This window comes from Talpa occidentalis, unplaced genomic scaffold (assembly GCF_014898055.3).
Source record: "Talpa occidentalis isolate TD23 unplaced genomic scaffold, MPIMG_talOcc4v2.1 talOcc4.3, whole genome shotgun sequence".
Lineage (NCBI taxonomy): Eukaryota > Metazoa > Chordata > Mammalia > Eulipotyphla > Talpidae > Talpa > Talpa occidentalis.
In genome coordinates this window covers 108,425,589-108,445,261 of record NW_023603184.1, presented here as the reverse complement: position 1 = coordinate 108,445,261, position 19,673 = coordinate 108,425,589, and the positions used below count along the sequence as shown (strand labels likewise).

At 33.1% G+C, this 19,673-nt stretch overlaps 1 protein-coding gene across 10 annotated transcripts in view; it reads left to right on the top strand.

Annotated features, from left to right (window-relative positions):
- ZNF385B (zinc finger protein 385B) overlaps nucleotides 1-19,673 on the top strand; it is a 366,436-nt gene that overhangs the window by 301,986 nt on the left and 44,777 nt on the right. For all 10 annotated transcript variants that reach the window (XM_054699900.1, XM_054699901.1, XM_054699899.1 and 7 more), the window contains one exon: nucleotides 7,144-7,254. In XM_054699900.1, the coding sequence (XP_054555875.1) occupies nucleotides 7,144-7,254 (111 nt within the window). The remainder of the gene's footprint in view (nucleotides 1-7,143; nucleotides 7,255-19,673) is intronic.

The following is a 19,673-nucleotide window of genomic DNA, read 5'->3' as shown; positions in this document are numbered from 1 at the left end:
ATGATCTGTTGTTCTCAAAATGGTGTTGCATTATTTTAGCCTTTATACTAGTTCTGAATGACTGACTTTCTGATGGAGTAATGGCATCCCAGTGGAACAGGGCATAATTGATTTTGTTTGGAAAGTATGGTCCTTCCAAACAGCTTAGGATTTGTGAGGGAAATACCTTTCCAGATATGGCCATAGGTTGAAACAACAATCTGGCGAGTGACATGCCCCTTGTCTTCCTTTCAGTGACAATAAAGGCACTCAGATGGACGCCCATCAGGGTGCTCTGGGTAGGAAAAGCAGTGTCATTATGGCAAGTCTCAGCTTTTACATTCCAGATGCAAAAATACAGGTACCGTGGTAGTGTGCAGTCTCAGTGGGACATTGCATGTGGTTTATTTTTATTCAAACTTCTGATTTGAGGTCCAAAACTGAACAAAATGTGTTGTTGAGCAAATGTTGCCAACAATATGCAGTTTATATTTCTTCATCTTTGAGGGGAAAAAATTGCCTTTGTGATAGTTGCAACTGTATTTTTCTGTTTAAGTTTTTATCAATTAAAAAAGTAAAACTAATATAGAGACATGTGGCCAGAGTGTTTAAATATAAAAGGCAAAAATTTTCTTGAAGTAGCTTCAGAGAAATAGTGCTCTTCAGGGTTGCAGCTGTCACTTTTAAATGTGTCACTTTATGACTGTTTGAAGTTCTTGTGAGACCCTATGGTCACATTCTTTTCCATATTGAAAAATGAAGAGGTGAAAAATAGTCACTCCTTTTTGTACTACTGTAATTTCATAATATTGTACTTAAAAAATTGATGCTTTGTCAAACTTCCAGAAAGTCCTAAGTCACAGGGGTTTAGTAATTCAGGTCCTCATTGCCGTAAATTTAGGACAGCTGCAAATGATAACTGTCACCTCCTAACATGTAATCTCTAAGTATTTCTGGAACTTTTTTTTTTCTTCTGTCTGTAAATCCAATGGTTACTATGGGGGATGGAACAGTGTAGTCCATATTTTTATTTATGGCTTTTGGGAAGTTGCACGAGAAGAAATGGGTTTATCCTAAAATGGGTTTAAATAGGACAGAAAGAGAAAAACGGAGACACTTCCAGGAAACTTATTTCATCACCAAGTAGACATTTCATGTAGAGTGACCTGGCGGCTGCTCTCCAGTCTGCAGAAGCTCTAAGAACACTCAGCCTTTCTACCCAGTTCTCACACCCAAGAGCAGTGCCTCACAGGATCCCTACCTTCCCTAATGTGTGGTCCCTACTCTGCAGCAGGAGGGCAGGAATTTCTGCCTGAGATTGAATTCTAGCTTCAGCCCCTATAAACTTGACGGTGGCAAGTCATTAAATCTCTCAAAGTCTCAGGTTCCTCATTTGTACAAGGAGGCTGATAATCATATCTGTCTCATGTGATGGTGGAGACTATACCAGATAATCCCTGAGTATACTTCTGGCACATAGTAAGAGCTCTGTAAATCTAAGCAGCTCTCATTACGATGTCTATTATTATTAATATTACACAAACAGAATAAAGGGATTTAAAGACAGGTAACCTTGGGAACATAACATGTTAATATCAGTATTAAAGATATTATGAGTAAATCACAAAATGGGGAGGAGGAAGTGGACCTTTATGTCTTCTCATGCCTCATTATTTTGCTAATGGCCACTTCTTTTCCCAGCCAGTTAAATACAGCAGATGCTGTCTTTCTCACTTTTTAAACTTTTACAATGGACTTCTCCTTTCCTGTGTCTACCTTATCCTATCCCATATAGTCTGGGACAGCATCTAAGACATAATAGACCTCCAGAAATGTTTGTTGAATGATTTTAAGAAATTCAGAAACCTGGTTTCTATTTTTTGTTTTAGTAGAAAAACTAGCCTTGATTATACAATAAGTTCTTACCAGATCTTGTTTAGAGTGTGATTAAAATAGATGACTAAGTTTAAGGTGAAATATCCCCACCTTTAAGAATAATGTGATATTCAGCCATTTAAACAAATAGAAGAAAGCCTTTACAAATATAAGCCGTCATTTTTGCTTTTTAATTGGCCAGGGGTCAGTTTACTCCTATACCCAGCCCCTTTTTGATGGCTAGTGAAGTCATTTTAAGATTTTGACAATACAATTCAACTGTTAGGCCTACAGGAAATTAGTGAGGTAGTTGAGAGTGTGTAATCCCACTTTGTTTGCCTAAAGTCCCAACCAGAAAAATTATCTGGAATCTAAATAACATCTAAGTTTAAGTCATTTGATCATATAGCCCCTTCCTTATATTCTCACTTCCCACAGCATTCATCCAACATTCAGTGAAATGCTGCAGTGTGTTTCTTTTCCCTGTGGCTAGGTTTTATTTGCAGCTGCATACTTTTATATGATTGCTTACACTGTGCAAGTGTAAATTACTTTTTTGGCATACTCAGTAAAAGTAATGATCTTTTTAAAGATTCACACAGATTTGTGATTCGATAATCAGTGAACACACCAAAGAGATTTGCTTATTCTTATTTTGATATTGAAAATATAGTAGATGATGTGGTAAGGCTGGCTTCATTAATTTATTTTATAAGTACTATAATATAATAGTTAATTTGTCCATACATAGCCTCCAATTATCTCTTCCATTCCTGGTAGCAGCCACAACCCTGTATTTCATTTTTATTACCAACCAGTTAATTGCACTAATAGGTTTTGCTTTTCATTTCTACATAGTCTCATTAGAAAAAGCTTCAAGTGTTAACTCTCAGTACTTTTTAGTTAGTAAGCATTTCAGGCTTTTTAATCAGAGTTGAACAAGTAAAATGGATTTTTGTAAATGTGCTAGCTAGCCTCAAAATTCCAGATGATTCGGTCTAACTTATACTTTTTTTAGAAAAGAAGATTCTTATTAGGAACCAATAAATTGTGGCAGGTAAGGAATATTGGTAGTTAACATTACATGTAGTTATTTTTCCCTTTAAAAAAGCTTCTTTAACCTTATTTACCAAAGAATCATAATTTTCTCAATTCTAGACAGTTTTCCTGTGCAATGTGAATTAACATAACATAATTTAATAATTATTTTACAAGGCATTTGTTCATTTAAAAGTAATATAAATATTTTAATGAAGAAATTTAACATACTTGTCCATTTTTAATGATCAAATGGCTATATGCCAATTGATATTATAAAAAATAAGATTTTATCTTGCAATACCTCCAATAATTTTCCTGAGTGTTCTAAATAAATAGGTAGAATGGATGAAATAGATACAGTTTTTACTATACCAAACTGAATTACTTGCATCTATCACATTTTAGGATTAATGAGAATATTTTTATTCATTTTGAACATTTTATTCCTCCTGAAAATTGGTTATTGAATAAAAGATTTATTGATTTAATTGCACATAACTCATTATGATTTCAGAGAACTGACATTACTTTTGTGGGGGGGGATTTTGAATTGATATAAGTTTAACAACACTATTATTTTCATCTAATTTGGAGGGTATTTTATAAATATTAAAAAATTCATGATTACCATTGTAAGCTTTAAGAGAGAGCTCTGAAAACCTTTATATTATTACCAAATCTGAATCCCATTTAAGTACCTCAGGAATCTGTTGTTACTGTGTTAAATGGGAAATATTCAAAATATCAGCTAAACAGTTGTCTATTTTAAGGTATCAGGTGAATTGGCAAGTGGAGCATTCTTTTTTTTAATACCAATTAACATTTTCTTTTAGAAAAATCATATTCCCTAAAATAATAGTTGATTTAGACATGTATTTATACAATTCTGAAGTAAATAGCAGAGGAAGAAAAAGAAGAATTAGATGGAGGTTGGGGGGAATGGAACTTTCCAAGAATATGTATAGGAAAATAGTAAATCAAATGGAAAATAGAGAAAGTCTGTCCCAAGTGAAAAACATGGAGAAAGAATTAAAATTTTCTTATGATTAGTGGTAAGTCATTCAAAGAATAGAAAGGCAATAAGAGGTAATGACTGTTGAAGAAATGACGTAAAAGAAATATTCATTTAGTTGATTTTATGAAGACTAATAGAATTAGGAATGTAAAGTAAAGAAGACAATCTTAATCAAAGTTCCTTGAAAGAACCTTCTTAGTTTGATTTTCAGAGAACAGATGGCTGGAAACTCACCTTTTTTGGCATTTGAAGTCCTCCAGCATGTCCAACACCACCCCCAAACTTCCCCGTATTACTCCCCAGCACATACAGTTCACTTTTCCAGACAGACAGCTTTCAGCCTTAGGAATATAAGAAGATATATTTACAGGCTGATATGCTGCAAATGTGTTTTTTACTAGAATCAAGTTGTATCTGGATTTATTTGAAAAATTAAGTAGATGGCTCACAATTTCAAGAATTTAAAGGAAATTTTTATAAAGGGTCATGGTGGAGCTGTCAACAGATATTTAGTTTAGATATTACTAAAAATTTGGAACTAGATATTTTATAGATGTATCTTTTATCTCTTCCTTTATTGTGGTATGGGAACAACTGGGATGTGCACATTTATGTTAGATGATGAATATTTTCATTTTTAATGTTAACTTTCAGTATATTTTTTGAAATGAGTAACCAGGAAGAAAATACATTAAAACTGTGAATTTATGACTATTACTTCATTTTTAAACTCCATTTTAATTTGATTTTGAGAAAAACACTAAGTACATAATAGCACAATAATATTTGGGCATCGCAAAATAAGGAAAGGCATTCAGAAAGCTGGTATCGGGAAATATTTATATGATTGTTTTAATGTAGTTCAGATATCACAAGATGTATTTTTTGGAGTCCAAGCACTGAAAGTATCTCAATAAAATGTTCTTATTTTTTAACTTTGCAAAAGTGTCATTTTTTTGTCCTGCCAATATATTAAGCAATTTTATTTTTAAATCTGTCCAAATTGCCATCTCTAGTAACAATCAGAAAGTATGCTTTCAAGTTTTACAAATGAATGGTTGAGACTTAAGTGTATGTACCCATGAGGAAATAAGAAAGTGAACTAGGGGTTTATATTACTGACCGTTGAGATTTTCTTTGCCCACAAAGGTTGTGTTTGTCTTGTTTTGTTTTTTAATTCTCTTTAAATAAAGTTTAATACAATTATGAGCATGAACAAAAAAAAAATCCCCAGATTTTCCATTAAAGATATTTTACATTTAATAGTTAAACATCATCATCTTAAGAGTTTTTTACTTTTTAACTTCTCATATACAAAATGGACTTTGTTGGAGCTGTGTTTAATTCTGTGAGTTTTAACACTGTATAAATGTGTGTAGTCACCACCATAGTAAGGACATAGAATATTTCCGTGACTCCAGAAAGCTCCCCTCTTCACATTTTAGAATGTGGTCTTAAACTACAAAACTGTTCTTTGTAGTGGATGACTGTCCTATCATCATCTCTCTTAAACTTATACAAAAAATAGGCTGCTTTTCTATTTGATGAATTTTGTAATGACCCTTCCTCCGAATGTTTTTCAGTTCATTCAATTGCTCACTTTGCAATTTGCTGATTTATACTCATGATCAGGCATAGTATTCATTTCTCTCCCCTACCAAATATCATCCAGTCTTAATCCAGTCCTAAGCTCTAACCTCAGGAGACTTTCTACACGATGGTGTCAGTGAATATGCCCTTGTTCATATTACATCTGTTTATAAGTAATGCTTTGTTCATCATCTGCATTGTTTTTTGAACTGCCAGTTGTCTGATGTTAATGCTGAAGATTATTATCCAGAGTACACAAGAGAATCACTGCTGTGTCTCACTTTTTATAAGCTTTGCAGATAGTGTGCTTTCTTTTTCCAATTGTTTTAATGGCTTTGTGCTATGGTTGAGTACTTTTATCACTGTATATTTCTCTAAATATATGCCAGACAATGGGAGGAGAATCACAGGTTACAAGTGAAAACTTTGATCAATATGTAAACAAGAGCAGTATGTTAATAAATCTGTTATGGGCATTTGAGTGTACGATTGTGATGTGCATTTCCAGCAAAATGAATTTCAATCTGTAGTACATGAAAAGCAATAAATTGTTTTAAAATAAAGATCAGGGCCTCCCCTGGTGGCACAGTGGTTGAGTGCTGGGCTGCGAAGCTGCCTGCAGCCTCTGCAGTGCAGGTTCCATCCCTGGCCGTCCGGCGAGAGTCCCACATGGCGCACAGACCTCTCCTGCCACCCACTGCTCCCCTCAGCAGTGTATTTCGTCAGTCTGCCTGTTCTGTTCCCTGCTCTGGCTCTGGTGAATTCTCTCATCCTCCCACGCTTCTCTCACCCTCCCACTGTACCCAGTGCTTGTACAAATAAATAAATAAATCTTTAAAAATAAATAAATAAAGTAAAATAAAGATCATCATTTTCTATGCTGTGATGTTAGCCTGTCATATATGACTTTACCATAAATCTAAAATTAATAAATCTACATACATATGTAATAACTGTAACTGAGGTCATTTGAAACTATCTTAAGTATTACTTTCTCTTATGGGGAGAACATTAACAAGTTAATTATTTTTTAAAGATTTATTTATTTTTGCATATAAGAGCTGGGGTACAGGCCAGCGATGTGGGGGGTGAGAGGATTCACCAGAGACAGAGTGGGGAACAGAACAGGCAGGCAGACTGAAACACACTGCTGAAGGGAGCAGTGGGCGAGTCAGGAGAGGTCTGCTGCGCCATATGGGCTGCTCCCTGGCCGGCCGGGTATAGAATTTGTGCTGCAGAGGCTGTGCATTGGTTCATAGTGCGGTACTTAACCCCTTGCACCACCAGGGAGGCCCAGCAAGTTAATTTTAACCCTGATTTTGACATCTAAGAATTTCTTGTTTTATGATTCATTTAAAGTTTTTCAAGATTCTTTATATAGACAGAAGATTTCTTAGGATGTGGTGATTCTGTGATTTGGTGTGTTATGATTTCAAAGCAGTTTTGTATTTGATTCTTGGAAGAAAGTCATTATCTTTTATTATCCTTGAATAAGTTTTGAATTATATTGAATGATATTCTTTATTATCTTTGTTTGGTACTGAAATTTAAAACCTTAAGAAATTATAGAGCTAGTTTTATTTGCTCATATAATAGCTATCCTCTGAAGTTATAAATTGACTATCTTATCATTTGCTCTTTAGATGGATCCTGTGCAAAAAGCAGTCATTAACCACACATTTGGAGTGTCCATTCCCCCAAAGAAGAAACAAGTTATTTCTTGTAATGTCTGTCAGCTCCGATTTAACTCGGATGTGAGTATCACCTTTTCATTGCTCCCTGTAGTCTGTCAAACTGAAAGTCTGATTTTTTGAACATGTACGTTTCTTCTTTACATACTCTCTAGCAGACTCTCCTTTTAGTGGCCTGCTTATTATGCTGTCAGAATGTCAAAGGATTTGGATTCAAGACTAGAAATTTGAGTAATAGAGTAAGTGGTTAATATAAAAAATCAAGGATTTTTCTGTGTAATCATTTTATGTTTTACACTTAATTCTACCAATTATACTTTTCAAATTACTTGAATAGCAAAAAATATGAAAAGTTTTTAAATGCATTGAAATAAAATGCAATGCAATGCTGAAAACCATTGCCATTCCTCTTAATAGCAAGTATCATGTTTCCGTGTGTATTCCAAATTACATTAAATATCACGAGAATAATTTACTATAAAATTTATATTTTGCCAGACTAAGGAAATACAGGGAAAGCATTGTAAATTATATTATCTAACCAGCATAACCATGCTGCTAAAAAAAAGATAACAAGAAAAGGAAGACAATCAATCTTTCATGAAAGTAAATTTTTAAAGATAAAAATATAGTAGCATGAAATCAAAATAAATAATATTCGAATGTTCATAATACCCAATTACCAAGTAAAGCCAATGACCAATGCAGATCTGACTATAAAGACCATATGTTACATGTGGTATTTCCTGAGTTATTCCACCCTCAGAGCCATTTTCTAAGGTGCATATAACAGAATTTTTGATTTTTGTTTAATAAAGTAACAAAAATCTTTATTTCTGTATACCATTAAATGATATTTTGATAATTCTGTATATTTGTTGGGCAAGAGGAGATATTTTTATCATGATTTATGAAAGTTTAATTAATGCAATTTCAGTCAAAAGTCATGTGAAAAATTTTTTGGCACTTCATAAAATCTTTCTCAACTTCCATGTTCAAAAGGTTCAGATTTCTAATTATAAAATGAATGTCACAGGGTTGTAGCATAAGGCATGATGACTGTATTAATAAAACTATTTCATTTTTAAAATTGTGAAAGTAAATATCTAAAGCCCTCATATCAGGAAAAAATGATTTGTCACTATGTGTGTGATTGCATGTTCACTAGACTAATTGTGATCATTTCATAATATATGAAAATGTCAAATCATTATGCTATGTACCTGAAACTAATATAATGTCAGTTATAGCTCAATTTGAAAAGAATTAAAGTTACCTAAGTAAGTGAAGACATGCATGGCATCAATTCATTTGAAGTCTCAATATTGTTAAGATGTCAGTTCTCTCACCAATTGATCTAGAGATCAAGCAAAGCCCCAGTCATAATCCCAGAAAGCTGTTTTTTGGTGGATTTTTTTTTTTTTTTTTTGGTAGGAGATCCCAACCATTTCTTAGGTACACAGAAAAGGAAATCCCTAGAATAACCAAATAATTTTTTTAAGATAGAGAAAATTTTGAGGCCCTAACACTTTCTGACTTCAATACTCACTGTAAAATGTATAGTAATCAAAATTGTGATAGTAGTGGAAGATTAGTACATAAATTGCTCCATGGAACAAAATAAAGATAACTGCAAAACTGCAGTATTGCTACCAGATTAAAGGTACAATAAACTAAAGGACTTTCACAAGAAAATAATAGATACTGAAGTCAATTAAAATATGTTTAATAGTTTTGCAGTTATTATCCAAATTTATACAATCACATGGTAAGAGTCTAACTATATGAATATAAAATGAAAATGTTAACTACTTAACTCACCACTTACAAAGTGAATAACCACCTGAAAACATGCCTCATATTTAGTTCTAGCAATATTAGTTTCCTCTGCAGCAGTGCCAGATGTTAAAAACATCATAATAGATGTGCAATTAGATTATAAAGTGAAATTGCAAAAATCTTGCAAAAGATGAAAAATTTCATAAAGTCCTTGAATGTCATGTTAGAGAACTGCTTGATATTAAAACTGTTCAATGAGAATCTGCCTACTTGAGGTGTTAACAGAAAAACAAGGTTGAACAAAACATTCTAACTATCAGGTTAACAGTAGGGCCTTTGGGACAATTATGAATCCTTCAAATTAATGAAAAAAATCGTAAAATTTAAATGGTTCATAAAGCAAATTAATTTTAAAAGATACATTGAAAAAGCTTGTTTCAGCCCATTCCCTATTCTCCTACCTTCCATGCCATTCCCTATCTATCTATAACCACTTTAATATCACACATCTTCCTTCAGTTTATTTATGCAAATGTAACAAAGTATGAATATATATTCTTATTTCCTCCCCTTTCTACATAAAAAATAGCATATTTATACTTTTTTTTGGCCTTTCATTTTTTACATAACAGTGTATCCTGGAGAATATTTTTGTATCAGAACATAAAAGAGTTCCCTCACGTTTTTTTTTTTAACAATTTTAAAAGGTAATGATATCCATATCCTAGTCTCCAAGTCTTTTTACTATGTTACTTTATATGGCAAAGGGAGATTAAGGTATCATATGGAACAAAGTGATACACATTTTGTTTTTTATTTGTGTCATGGGTTGGGTAGAGGGAGGTGTGCTTTCCTCTTTCTGTGTGAAAGATTGCTCAGAATTCACCATGGACTTGAACTTCTTCAATGTCAATGATTTTCTTTGTATTTAGTAATAGGGACATGAGCAAAATTGTACATACCTGTACATGTAACCACCAAAGCTTCCTTGACCACTCAAAAACTATGTTAGTAATGGAGAAAGAAATTACATTTCTGAATCATGCTTAGACTCTGGGAAGTAAACCCAGAGTCTGGGTGGCAAATTCACAAGTGTGACATACACATGTTCTCAGTATTTAGTAATAGAGCTATAATCTGCATAACGGAGCTCTAAAACTGAGCATTTTTTATTTAGGGAAGAGTTTATTATTTCATAATTACCCTATTTACATTTTAATGTAAGAATTAAGAAGATGCTCATCCTTATTTTCTTTAATAACACTTCTAAATCAGCCTGAGACTGAATTGGCTTCACTCTTCAGTGTAGAAAATATGTTTATTGAAAAATCTGGAAGGCAGATTTGCACAGTAAACAGACTACATTCTACAGTTCTCCATTACCCATATAAAATCTACCAGGACAGGTCTCATGCATTAAAATTCAATGTGACCTAATTTAAGGTCCCAAAGCTCACTTTGTCCAGCTTTTATCATCTTACTAGACCTCCACTTTTGGAAAGAAAAAGGCTACAGCTTTATTTACACAATACTGCATTATGTAAATGAGCAGGCATTAATCACAAACATTTCCCAAATGAACCTTTGAAAATTAACACCATTAACTTTGCCAGGGGGCAAGGATTGCGGTCCAGGAAAAATATGTCTTTCCAACTGAGTCCCAGACATTTGCACAAATGTGTGTAGCACCCAAATCCCTACTTTCTCCTTTGCTATCCTTATGATTTAAGCTGAGCATTTGAATGAGGTTGTCCTAAGCTTGAATGCCTTTTCTTCTCCAGTGAATAAGTGCACTGCAACAGTAGTATGGTTGTAAATTGCCCAACCTAAATCTGAATCTTTATCCTTTTGCTTGGAAATAACATTTCTAGAGTTAAGCCTTGCCTGGGTAATTGGTCTTCTATACTCTTCTGTAGTTGGTTTAATTCATTCATTTTTATTAAGGTACAATTGACATATTTCATTAGTTTCAGGTACATAATGATTAAATATTTGTATATGTTGCAAAGTGATCACCACAGTAAGTCTAGTTAACATCCATAACAATAGATAGTTAGAAAATATTTTTGCATGTGATGAGAACTTTTAAGATTTACTCTCTAAATAACTTTCAAATATGAAATATATTATTACTAACTGTAGTCACCATGCTGAACATTACTTCACCATGACTTATTTATTTTATAACTGGAAGTTTGTACTTTTGACCCTCTTCACTCATTTTATCTACCCTAGTCCCCCCACCACCCACCCAGCAACCACCAATTTGCTCTGTAGTTGTTTGTAAATAAGACTTTCAGATGCATTAAGCTTTCAGTTCTCATAAGAAAAGACCAGAAACTAGAGCTAACATGCTTTAAAAATATTTTTGAGGGTAACACTTCTCTTTTAGGCTAGATATGTTAGCAGATCCCAAATAATTTGTAAATTATATATTAATTTCAATTCCTTGGAGAAAAGTTGCAGAAGAATGAAGGAAACTGATCCTCTTATCTTAAACTGATCCTCTTATCTTAAACTGATCCTCTTAAACACACTCTTATGCAAAATCAAGACAGCTTAATTCTTTCAAATGTTTAAGAATAAAGTACATTTTCCTTTATTATTTTTATCTCAAAACACAGTTAATCATAGATACCCTTAATATATGATTAAGTCTTTTATGCTCCAGAGGCAAATTGAAAAGAAAGCCTAATGATATTTTTAATCAGATTTATATACTTTAATTCAGGAACTGACCCTGAAATTTTGATACTCCGCATTCATACCACAATTGATTAAGCATGACGTGCAGTGTTCTTAATGACCACATAGTCTTCCATTACCCATTTGCAACTAACCCATTTGATTTTTCTGAATTTATAGTATTACCTTTTGAATAGTATTATATGCTTCAAATCACTTAAAATTCAATTTTTTTTTTTCCTACTTTGTGGTTCCTCTAGGTTTATAATTTGGTGTGCTGTTCTTTGCTTTGTGGTTTTTTTTTTTTTTTTTTTTTTTTTTTTGGTTTTTGATTATCCAATACATCTCTAATTTCAGCCCACTGTTCTTTATGCTATGCTCCGTTTTCTTGTATCTCAACACATGAGAATATGACCTCATGCAATTTCATTGACTTACGTTAGACTGATCAAGTATAAATGGACAGGAAGTTAAAGGTTTGCTTAGAAGTTAAGATGGCACTATTTGTGTGAATGTTTCTGAGGACAAACTGATTGTCCTGTTCTTTACAATAAATCTGTCTGAATTTTCAGAAAGTACAATTGTTCAACAATCATTCTCGATTCCCCCATGTCTGCAATTAGTGTTAATTGACGCATCCACAATTCATTGTGGTTCTACATTTTCTATCTTTGTCATCTTAGCAGTTTTCACTTGGTTAAGGTTATTTAAGTATGCCCTCGTTCTGCTTAAATCTCTTTTTTGTTTTTTTCAAATTTTATTCCCACATCCTGATTTCTTTAGAGTTAATATAATATAATGCAATATGAATTTTCTCTCTTACATAGCAAACTGCCCTCATCCCCCAACTGCTACTTGAAGGACCTTAGTGTCATCTCTTCTAGAAGCCCTAGCATTCTCTGTCATACAACAGAGAGCTTAGTAGTCATGAGGGTAGGGGAAAGCCACAACTTTGGCTTTATTTATTTCCATATAAATGCCCTATCCTTATTGACTGACTCTACAACTCCTTTGACCACCAAACTCCACTTCTCCCCCTGCTGCCATGGGCAGCAAGCAAGTCCCTGCAGCAGCTGTGGTTCCTTCCCTGAGAAGTCAGAATGACTGGGAAACAGGCTTCTGATGGATACAGCATCTGAGGATATCCCTTGCAGCAACAGTAGGAGAGAAACTCAACTGCAAGGGCATCTGCTTACGTTTCCTTAGGATCAAGCTTTTTATTTGTCAATATTTAACCTACTTCTAAGGGATTCCACGTTTTGCTGCTGGTTGCCTAGTGCTTGCTTTTAACCCTAGAAATTCTATCCACAAGTTATCAGTGTTTCTTTTCCCTCATCAGAATGTGTTCTCTTCTAAACCATTGCATCCTTGCTTCATTTGTTCTCTATTCAGTCTTCTCCTTCACCTCTGGCTCTTCTCTTTTCCCCCTTCCTCCTATTCTCTGGCATACTATGAATGTCTATGAGAAATAGGAAAACTCATGTTGTATTTAGTGCACAAATTATAGTTTAAAAATAGTTGCTGTGGGCCTTCCTGGTGGCGCAAGGGGCTAAGCACAACACTATGAAGCTGTCCACAGCCTCTGCAGCATGAGTTCGATCCCCAACCTGCCAGGGAGATACCCACATGGCACAGCAGACCTCTCCTGTCTCACCTGCTGCTCCTCTCAGCAGTGTATTTCAGTCAGTCTGCCTGTTCTGTTCCCCACTCTGTCTCTGGTGAATCCTCTCACCCCCCACACCTCTGGCCTGTACCTCAGTTCTTATATGCATAAATAAATAAATTTTATAAAAAAATAAATAAAAATAATTGTTGCAGAATACACTATTTTTTCCTCTCTTAAACATTCATACTGTCTTCACTAAGCTTTATTTTTAGCTTAATCACCAGATTTATTGCTTTAAATTCAGTTTCTTCATTTGAAAAACGCTCCTAAATTTTTTTCTTTAAATATTGAGCACAATATTGAAAACTCTAACCAATATACTGTTTCAAAATGTTTAGCCTATATTTTTTGAGCTCTGAAACATTGCATTCAGTGGTGTGTTAGCCTAATTGATATGTCAAGCAAAACTTTGAACAGTCACTTTCCATAATTGGCTATTTCTAGATCACCATTGTCCCATATATGCAGCATATTTTTACATGTGTTAATTCTACAGATGAACTGTTGTCCCCCTTCATGTATACATAATAATCACTGCCTGCCACCCATATATATCCTATTTCTCTTGAAAGTTTTTAAGATAGATGCGCCTGCAGTGTATTAATTTAGTCTATATTTATATTTATATAATCTATATGTATATATTCATATGTATATAATTTGTTGTGGGTGTTTTTTAAGATTTGATGCTGCTGAGATAGATGAGAGATTTGAATTTTAAAAGTACTAGTGCCCAAACTGCTAGCTTTCCCCTGCACTAACAGTAGCCTGTCATAAAAAAGCCACAGAAGTTATCCACACTGAAAAGTGAATTTGTGGTGAAAGGATTTAGAGAAAGCAACACTTAAACTGAATTCTGTAGCTGATGATTAAATAAAGAGACACCAAAGTGATGATAATCTCATTGTTAGATGGGAACTGAGAAGCTAGTTGTAAAGTTTATATCTACTATGAAGCAGTGCAAATTATTAGATAAATGAATAATTTTGTAACTTTGAAAAACTGACTCTGTCAAGTCAAAAGGTAGTGAAGATAGAAGGAATCAATAGCATCAAATGGAAATCTAAAAAATGATAGCCTACTTTTGTCAAACATTTTACATTTTTCCCATAAATAAGACTATTTATATTGATTCTTAGGTTTAGGTGGTAGTGAAGCAGATAGGAGGTAATTAAAAGCATAAATCTCAGGAGCTTGGGAAGGTAATTCTCTGCTTTGCAGACAGAGCTGACAAAATGATGAACATTTTTTGCTTCAACATGACAGAAATATAGCGTGGTTACCGGGAGAAGGAACATCCTGTGCTAAAAGTTTTGTTCAATAGCAGCTATTTAACAGAGCTCTCAACAACGTTTCATCAGCTTTTTGAAGCATAGAGTAGTTACTTATTAAATGGAAAAAAAAAAAGTTTGCCTCCAAAGTAACACTATAATATTCCAAAAATGTTTTTCTCAGCACTACTTTCTTTTAAGTGGGCATTTGGATAATTTAGGACTGATTTTAAAATCATTACTGAATGAAAGATGAAAATAAAAGTAAGGTTTAGAAAAGAGAGGCTTATGACATAAAATCTTTCAGATCTTATAGTTAATTGGGAAATTATGTGACACACATAATTCAGTATTTTTCTGGCATTTCTTAAAGCACATAGATGTCTCACATGATGCATTACTTTAGCTATTTACATGTGCTCAATAATATTCAAAATTAGAACAATTGACCTAATATGATGTTCTGAACAATGGCAAAAAAAAAAAAAAAAAAACCCAAAATGTTACAAGGAAGATACCAACCCCCCCCCCACACACACACACACAGAATATGTTCTCAACAGAAAACCAATAAGTACCTATAACTGATCTTCAGTACGCTTAAGTTTTAGGAACATTTCCATTAAATATCAGTTGGTTTATCAAACATTAATAACACCTTTAAAAATACTGAGTAGCCCTTTTTCCTGCATAAAATTCATGTCTTAGTAATGATGCTTTTAAGCAAAAGTAAAAGATTCTTGAGTTTTCAAGCCATTTTGTCAATGATTTTTGTAACTTAAAAAGATTTTTAGCTATTTGGGGGTTGGGAGAAAACGTGGTTTCCCATAGTTTGGTTTTCAACCTATATGCTTCAGTGGACAATTGGCTATAATTATTACAACCTTTGAAACTAGAAAGAAGTATTACTTATGCAACACAAAAACCAAAACAACAACAAAGAAAGCTAGATACAATAAAAAGTAATCTTATCTACCTTGTTACTTTCAAGCAAGTGGGGGAATTAATGATAAGTTTATAATATCCTGCAAAAAATAGTAACTTTCAGCTATTTTCTTCTCTAAAACAACTTTTTTGAAGAAAGTGACAGTATTTGCTCTGAAAGCCAGAGAATATTTCATACGGTAGATAAGCATAAAGAGCAATTTCTTGGAAAACCCTATTAACCATAAAATACTTTGTGATAGATGGCTTGTGGGAGAGGGGGTGGAGTCGTGGGACAGCAGATGAAGTCCTGCTTTAGCCTGTTTCTAAAATTCCACACTAGGAAGACTTTGTTGAAAGAGTAGTATTCCTGGTTAATGTGAATTCTTCAAGGAGTGTAGAGAAACAGTGAACTTCACCACAGATAGGAGAAGAGTGTCAAAATAGTTCCTGATGTGTGGAATATAAATTAACAAAGCAAGTAACATTTTGAATCAGACAAGAATGTGGTGGGATGGTAGTTACTAGAGGGAAGTGGGCTGGGATGGAGGGAAGCAACAGTGGAGGGAATCCATCCATGGTGGTGGATGGAAAGTAAAACTTTTGCAGTGGTGGTGATGCAGTGTATACAGATTTCAAATAATGATAATGCACACCTGAAACTTATAAAATTTTATTTAAAAAGATAATAGTTCCTGCCTAAAAAGAATGATTCAAGAAAATATATGACAGGTTCCCTATCCTCATAGACCTGCTTGTCTAGCCAGGGACACAAAACTATTACACTTAGAACCACTGCTAAACAATGTGATGCTAAATGCAGTGTAATATAAACTTAGGAAAGGAGACAGCATGTGTGCTAGAATAAACACAAGTAAAAAGCTAATAGTTGATGGATAAATGTTTTGCCAGATTCTGTACTCAATATACTTCACATATATTATCTCTGTGTTAAAATAGGTTCATGAAGAAGGTAAAACCATGAAAGACTTGAAATGTAGTCAGAATTTTAGAGAGAGAGAGAGAATTAAGAATTATAAAATAGTAGAGTTAAACAGATAGGGCTTCTTAAGAGTGTGATCTATGAGGGACTGCAGAAGATCCAAGAGCCCCCTAAAATTAGGAAATTTTAGCTGTCTGCATACATACCTGAAACCATGATCACTTAATGATGGTGAAGTTGATTAAATCTTCCCCTCTCAGAGAATGAATGTTCCACAATTTCCTTTGGAAAACTGAAATCCAGGGTTTAATCATTTTTAGTGATTACAATTTCATCTTGCCTAAATCTTAAAAATAAATAAAGAAAGGTTAAAAAAATATATATCTTGGTCTTTTATCCCTCACTTTGGTTCTGTCCTCCGGGGCACACAGAGGAGCAAATTTTATAATCTCTATTCAGAAAACAGATGTGATAAGTAAGAACTCCCAAGAATACATCACTCTTTTGAGGTTCTGACTTTGGGGGGCTGCGATGTAATTCACCTCTTACTAATTTGTGTTTCCTTTAAACAAAAGTATATTTTTGCTCATATAAATAATATTGTATTACTTTATCATTGATATGCCTAACATCTGACACTGCAAGCAGGTCATTAAACATGACTTTAGAGGACAGAGTCATTTTCAAAAATAATTATGAAATTACATGAATAATAACAATAACCAGAAAAGAAATTCAGATCCTTTTTATTAAAGTGCAGATATATTATGATACCACTTAATATTATGGGGGGGTGAATCATTTTTAATTTCACTAATGTGTTTTCATGAGAAAAAATCCTATAATTCTTACAGTGATGAGTAACACTATAGTAAAAAAAAAGTGAATTTCAATAAATTCAAAATTATACAAAAAATCCAATTTATGTTCCTACCAAATTGTAACATTATTTTCTTCTTCTTTCCTTGGTTCTAAAGCATCTAACTTAAAAAGAAGCATACATTTCAATTTAAAGATATTAGCTAAAGTTATGTGTAAGCTAAAATCCATAGTTAGAAAACAAGAATAATACACATCACATTTGCCCCTGTCTCACTCTTAAATTTTAAACACAAATAATAATTCTAAGCAGTCAGGTAAAATGAGAGAATTGGAGTATCTCAAGTTCTGTTTCTCTTTATAGTCACTGACTATTATTGTTTGAAATCAGCAATTGAAATGCTGCGAGAGGAGTGACATGTGGTTTGCAAATTTGAACTGCATCTGAAATGAACTTGAGTGACTCACAACCATAGGAAATAACAAAAAGCATAAGTATAGTGGAGTCAATATGAATTTGGGAGTTTCCAGTAACTATTATTTTCCATGTAAAACTAATTAAAAGACTAGTAATCAAAATGTGCCAATTTTAAGTTTACTTATATATTATTAAAATTCAACTGTAGCTACAATTGTTTAAGACTTCAACCAACAATTCCCCCCACCCCAGGAGTATTTTATTAGTAAGTTTAGGTTGCCCCATATGGAGAGATAACAGTAAGCAGGCTGATCTTCAGTGAGTTTTATTATTGTTTTAAATTATTTACAGACAGTGCTACCTTTTATTTCCTGCAGCTGAGATGGATTGCCCCACCTTCAATATTACACTGATGTGTAATTCAATTAATTAAATGCTAGTTCTGCTTTAAATACAAGTTAACATTTAGCATAGAAGATCCATCATGCTGACATACTGGTTATCACCAAATAGTTCCCTTTTTTCTTTGATAATGCTCACCCAGCGTTTTCTGAAATGTAGCTTTCATGACCTCAGAATTGTGAGCTTGAGGTGATTACCTGGATTTTGCTCTGAAAAGAAATAACATTCTATATTATTTGAGAGACACCTATGGAATCATTTTATGTGATAATTTATTTATTTATGTAATGGATTTTTATTGGCCTTTTTAATATCATTTGAAAGGATAGACTCACTAAAGGAATAGTTAGGTTATTAGTTACAGTTTTATAATTTAATCCATTTAAGTCAACAAAATGCCCTCAATGCACTTTGAAACTAAAAACACCACCAATGTCTTTTTAATACAGATAGTTGTAGAAGGGGGTATGCATTAACATTTGTAAATGTTGGGGAGATTATGGAATGTCTGTATTTGTAACATAACAGGATAGAGTTATTAAATTTGCAGATGTAATTAAAAATACGAATTTGAATACATTCTCTTCAAGCTAGTTTTCTAAAGATCTAGGCATAGGATAGTTGTTTCCTGCATAAATTTCCATTTTTATAAATGCAATAAATTTTTATTAATTTGCACTATATTAATTAGGGATTTGTGATAATTCAGGTATAGACTGAATTGTACTTCTGTTTGGTCTAAATTCTTATTCAAAGATAATGCAAATGAATTTTGCAAATGAAATTGAAGTTTAGAGATACAGAATACCAACCGAACCAATTTTTTCAAAATTACTTAAGCACTTTATGGGTACTCATTAAAATTCAAATTATGATATAATAAAATAATTCTTACATATTTTAATAAATCACCTACGAATCTCTGATAATTATCAAAAAAGATCATTTAACTTAAAGTGGTTTTTTTTTTCCTTTCTTTAAATATTTCACTGTGGTCTTCACCCAAATTAGTCTACATTAACAATGTTTTTTCTGAAATATAACATTCAATTATATTCACTACTATTCTCTTTTTAAAACAAATCTTTGTGTGATTTGGTTAACATTTTTCTGAAAGTTTTCTGAGTCATTAGATATGTCTAAATTTTATATTCCAGACCAAACAGACATTGAGGTAGGATTTATCCAACTCAGTCATCTATTCTAATTAAGCTAACCAAATAATCAATATAACGCTAATTGTTCTGACCTGAGGCTATCTCAATAGACAAGGGATTGAGCCACTGTATATAAAATTGTTTTTCAAATAATCAAGCAGTCAGTCTGTTGAATCTATTTATTCCATACTGAGATTGATCAAACAATCAAATGCCAAAAACTAACTGTAATCCAGCTTCAGTTCACTGCCTCTGGTCATAGAAGGAAATCAATAATCTGGAGAAAGTAAAATATACTGGTTTGAGTATGATCACTCCTGATATAAAAATCCTCACTCTATTAGTCACCTAGTATCCTCAGAATTCAGGTTTCTAACCTCTTATGCTTATCTTTAGCGCAGTTCTACCTTTAGTCCCT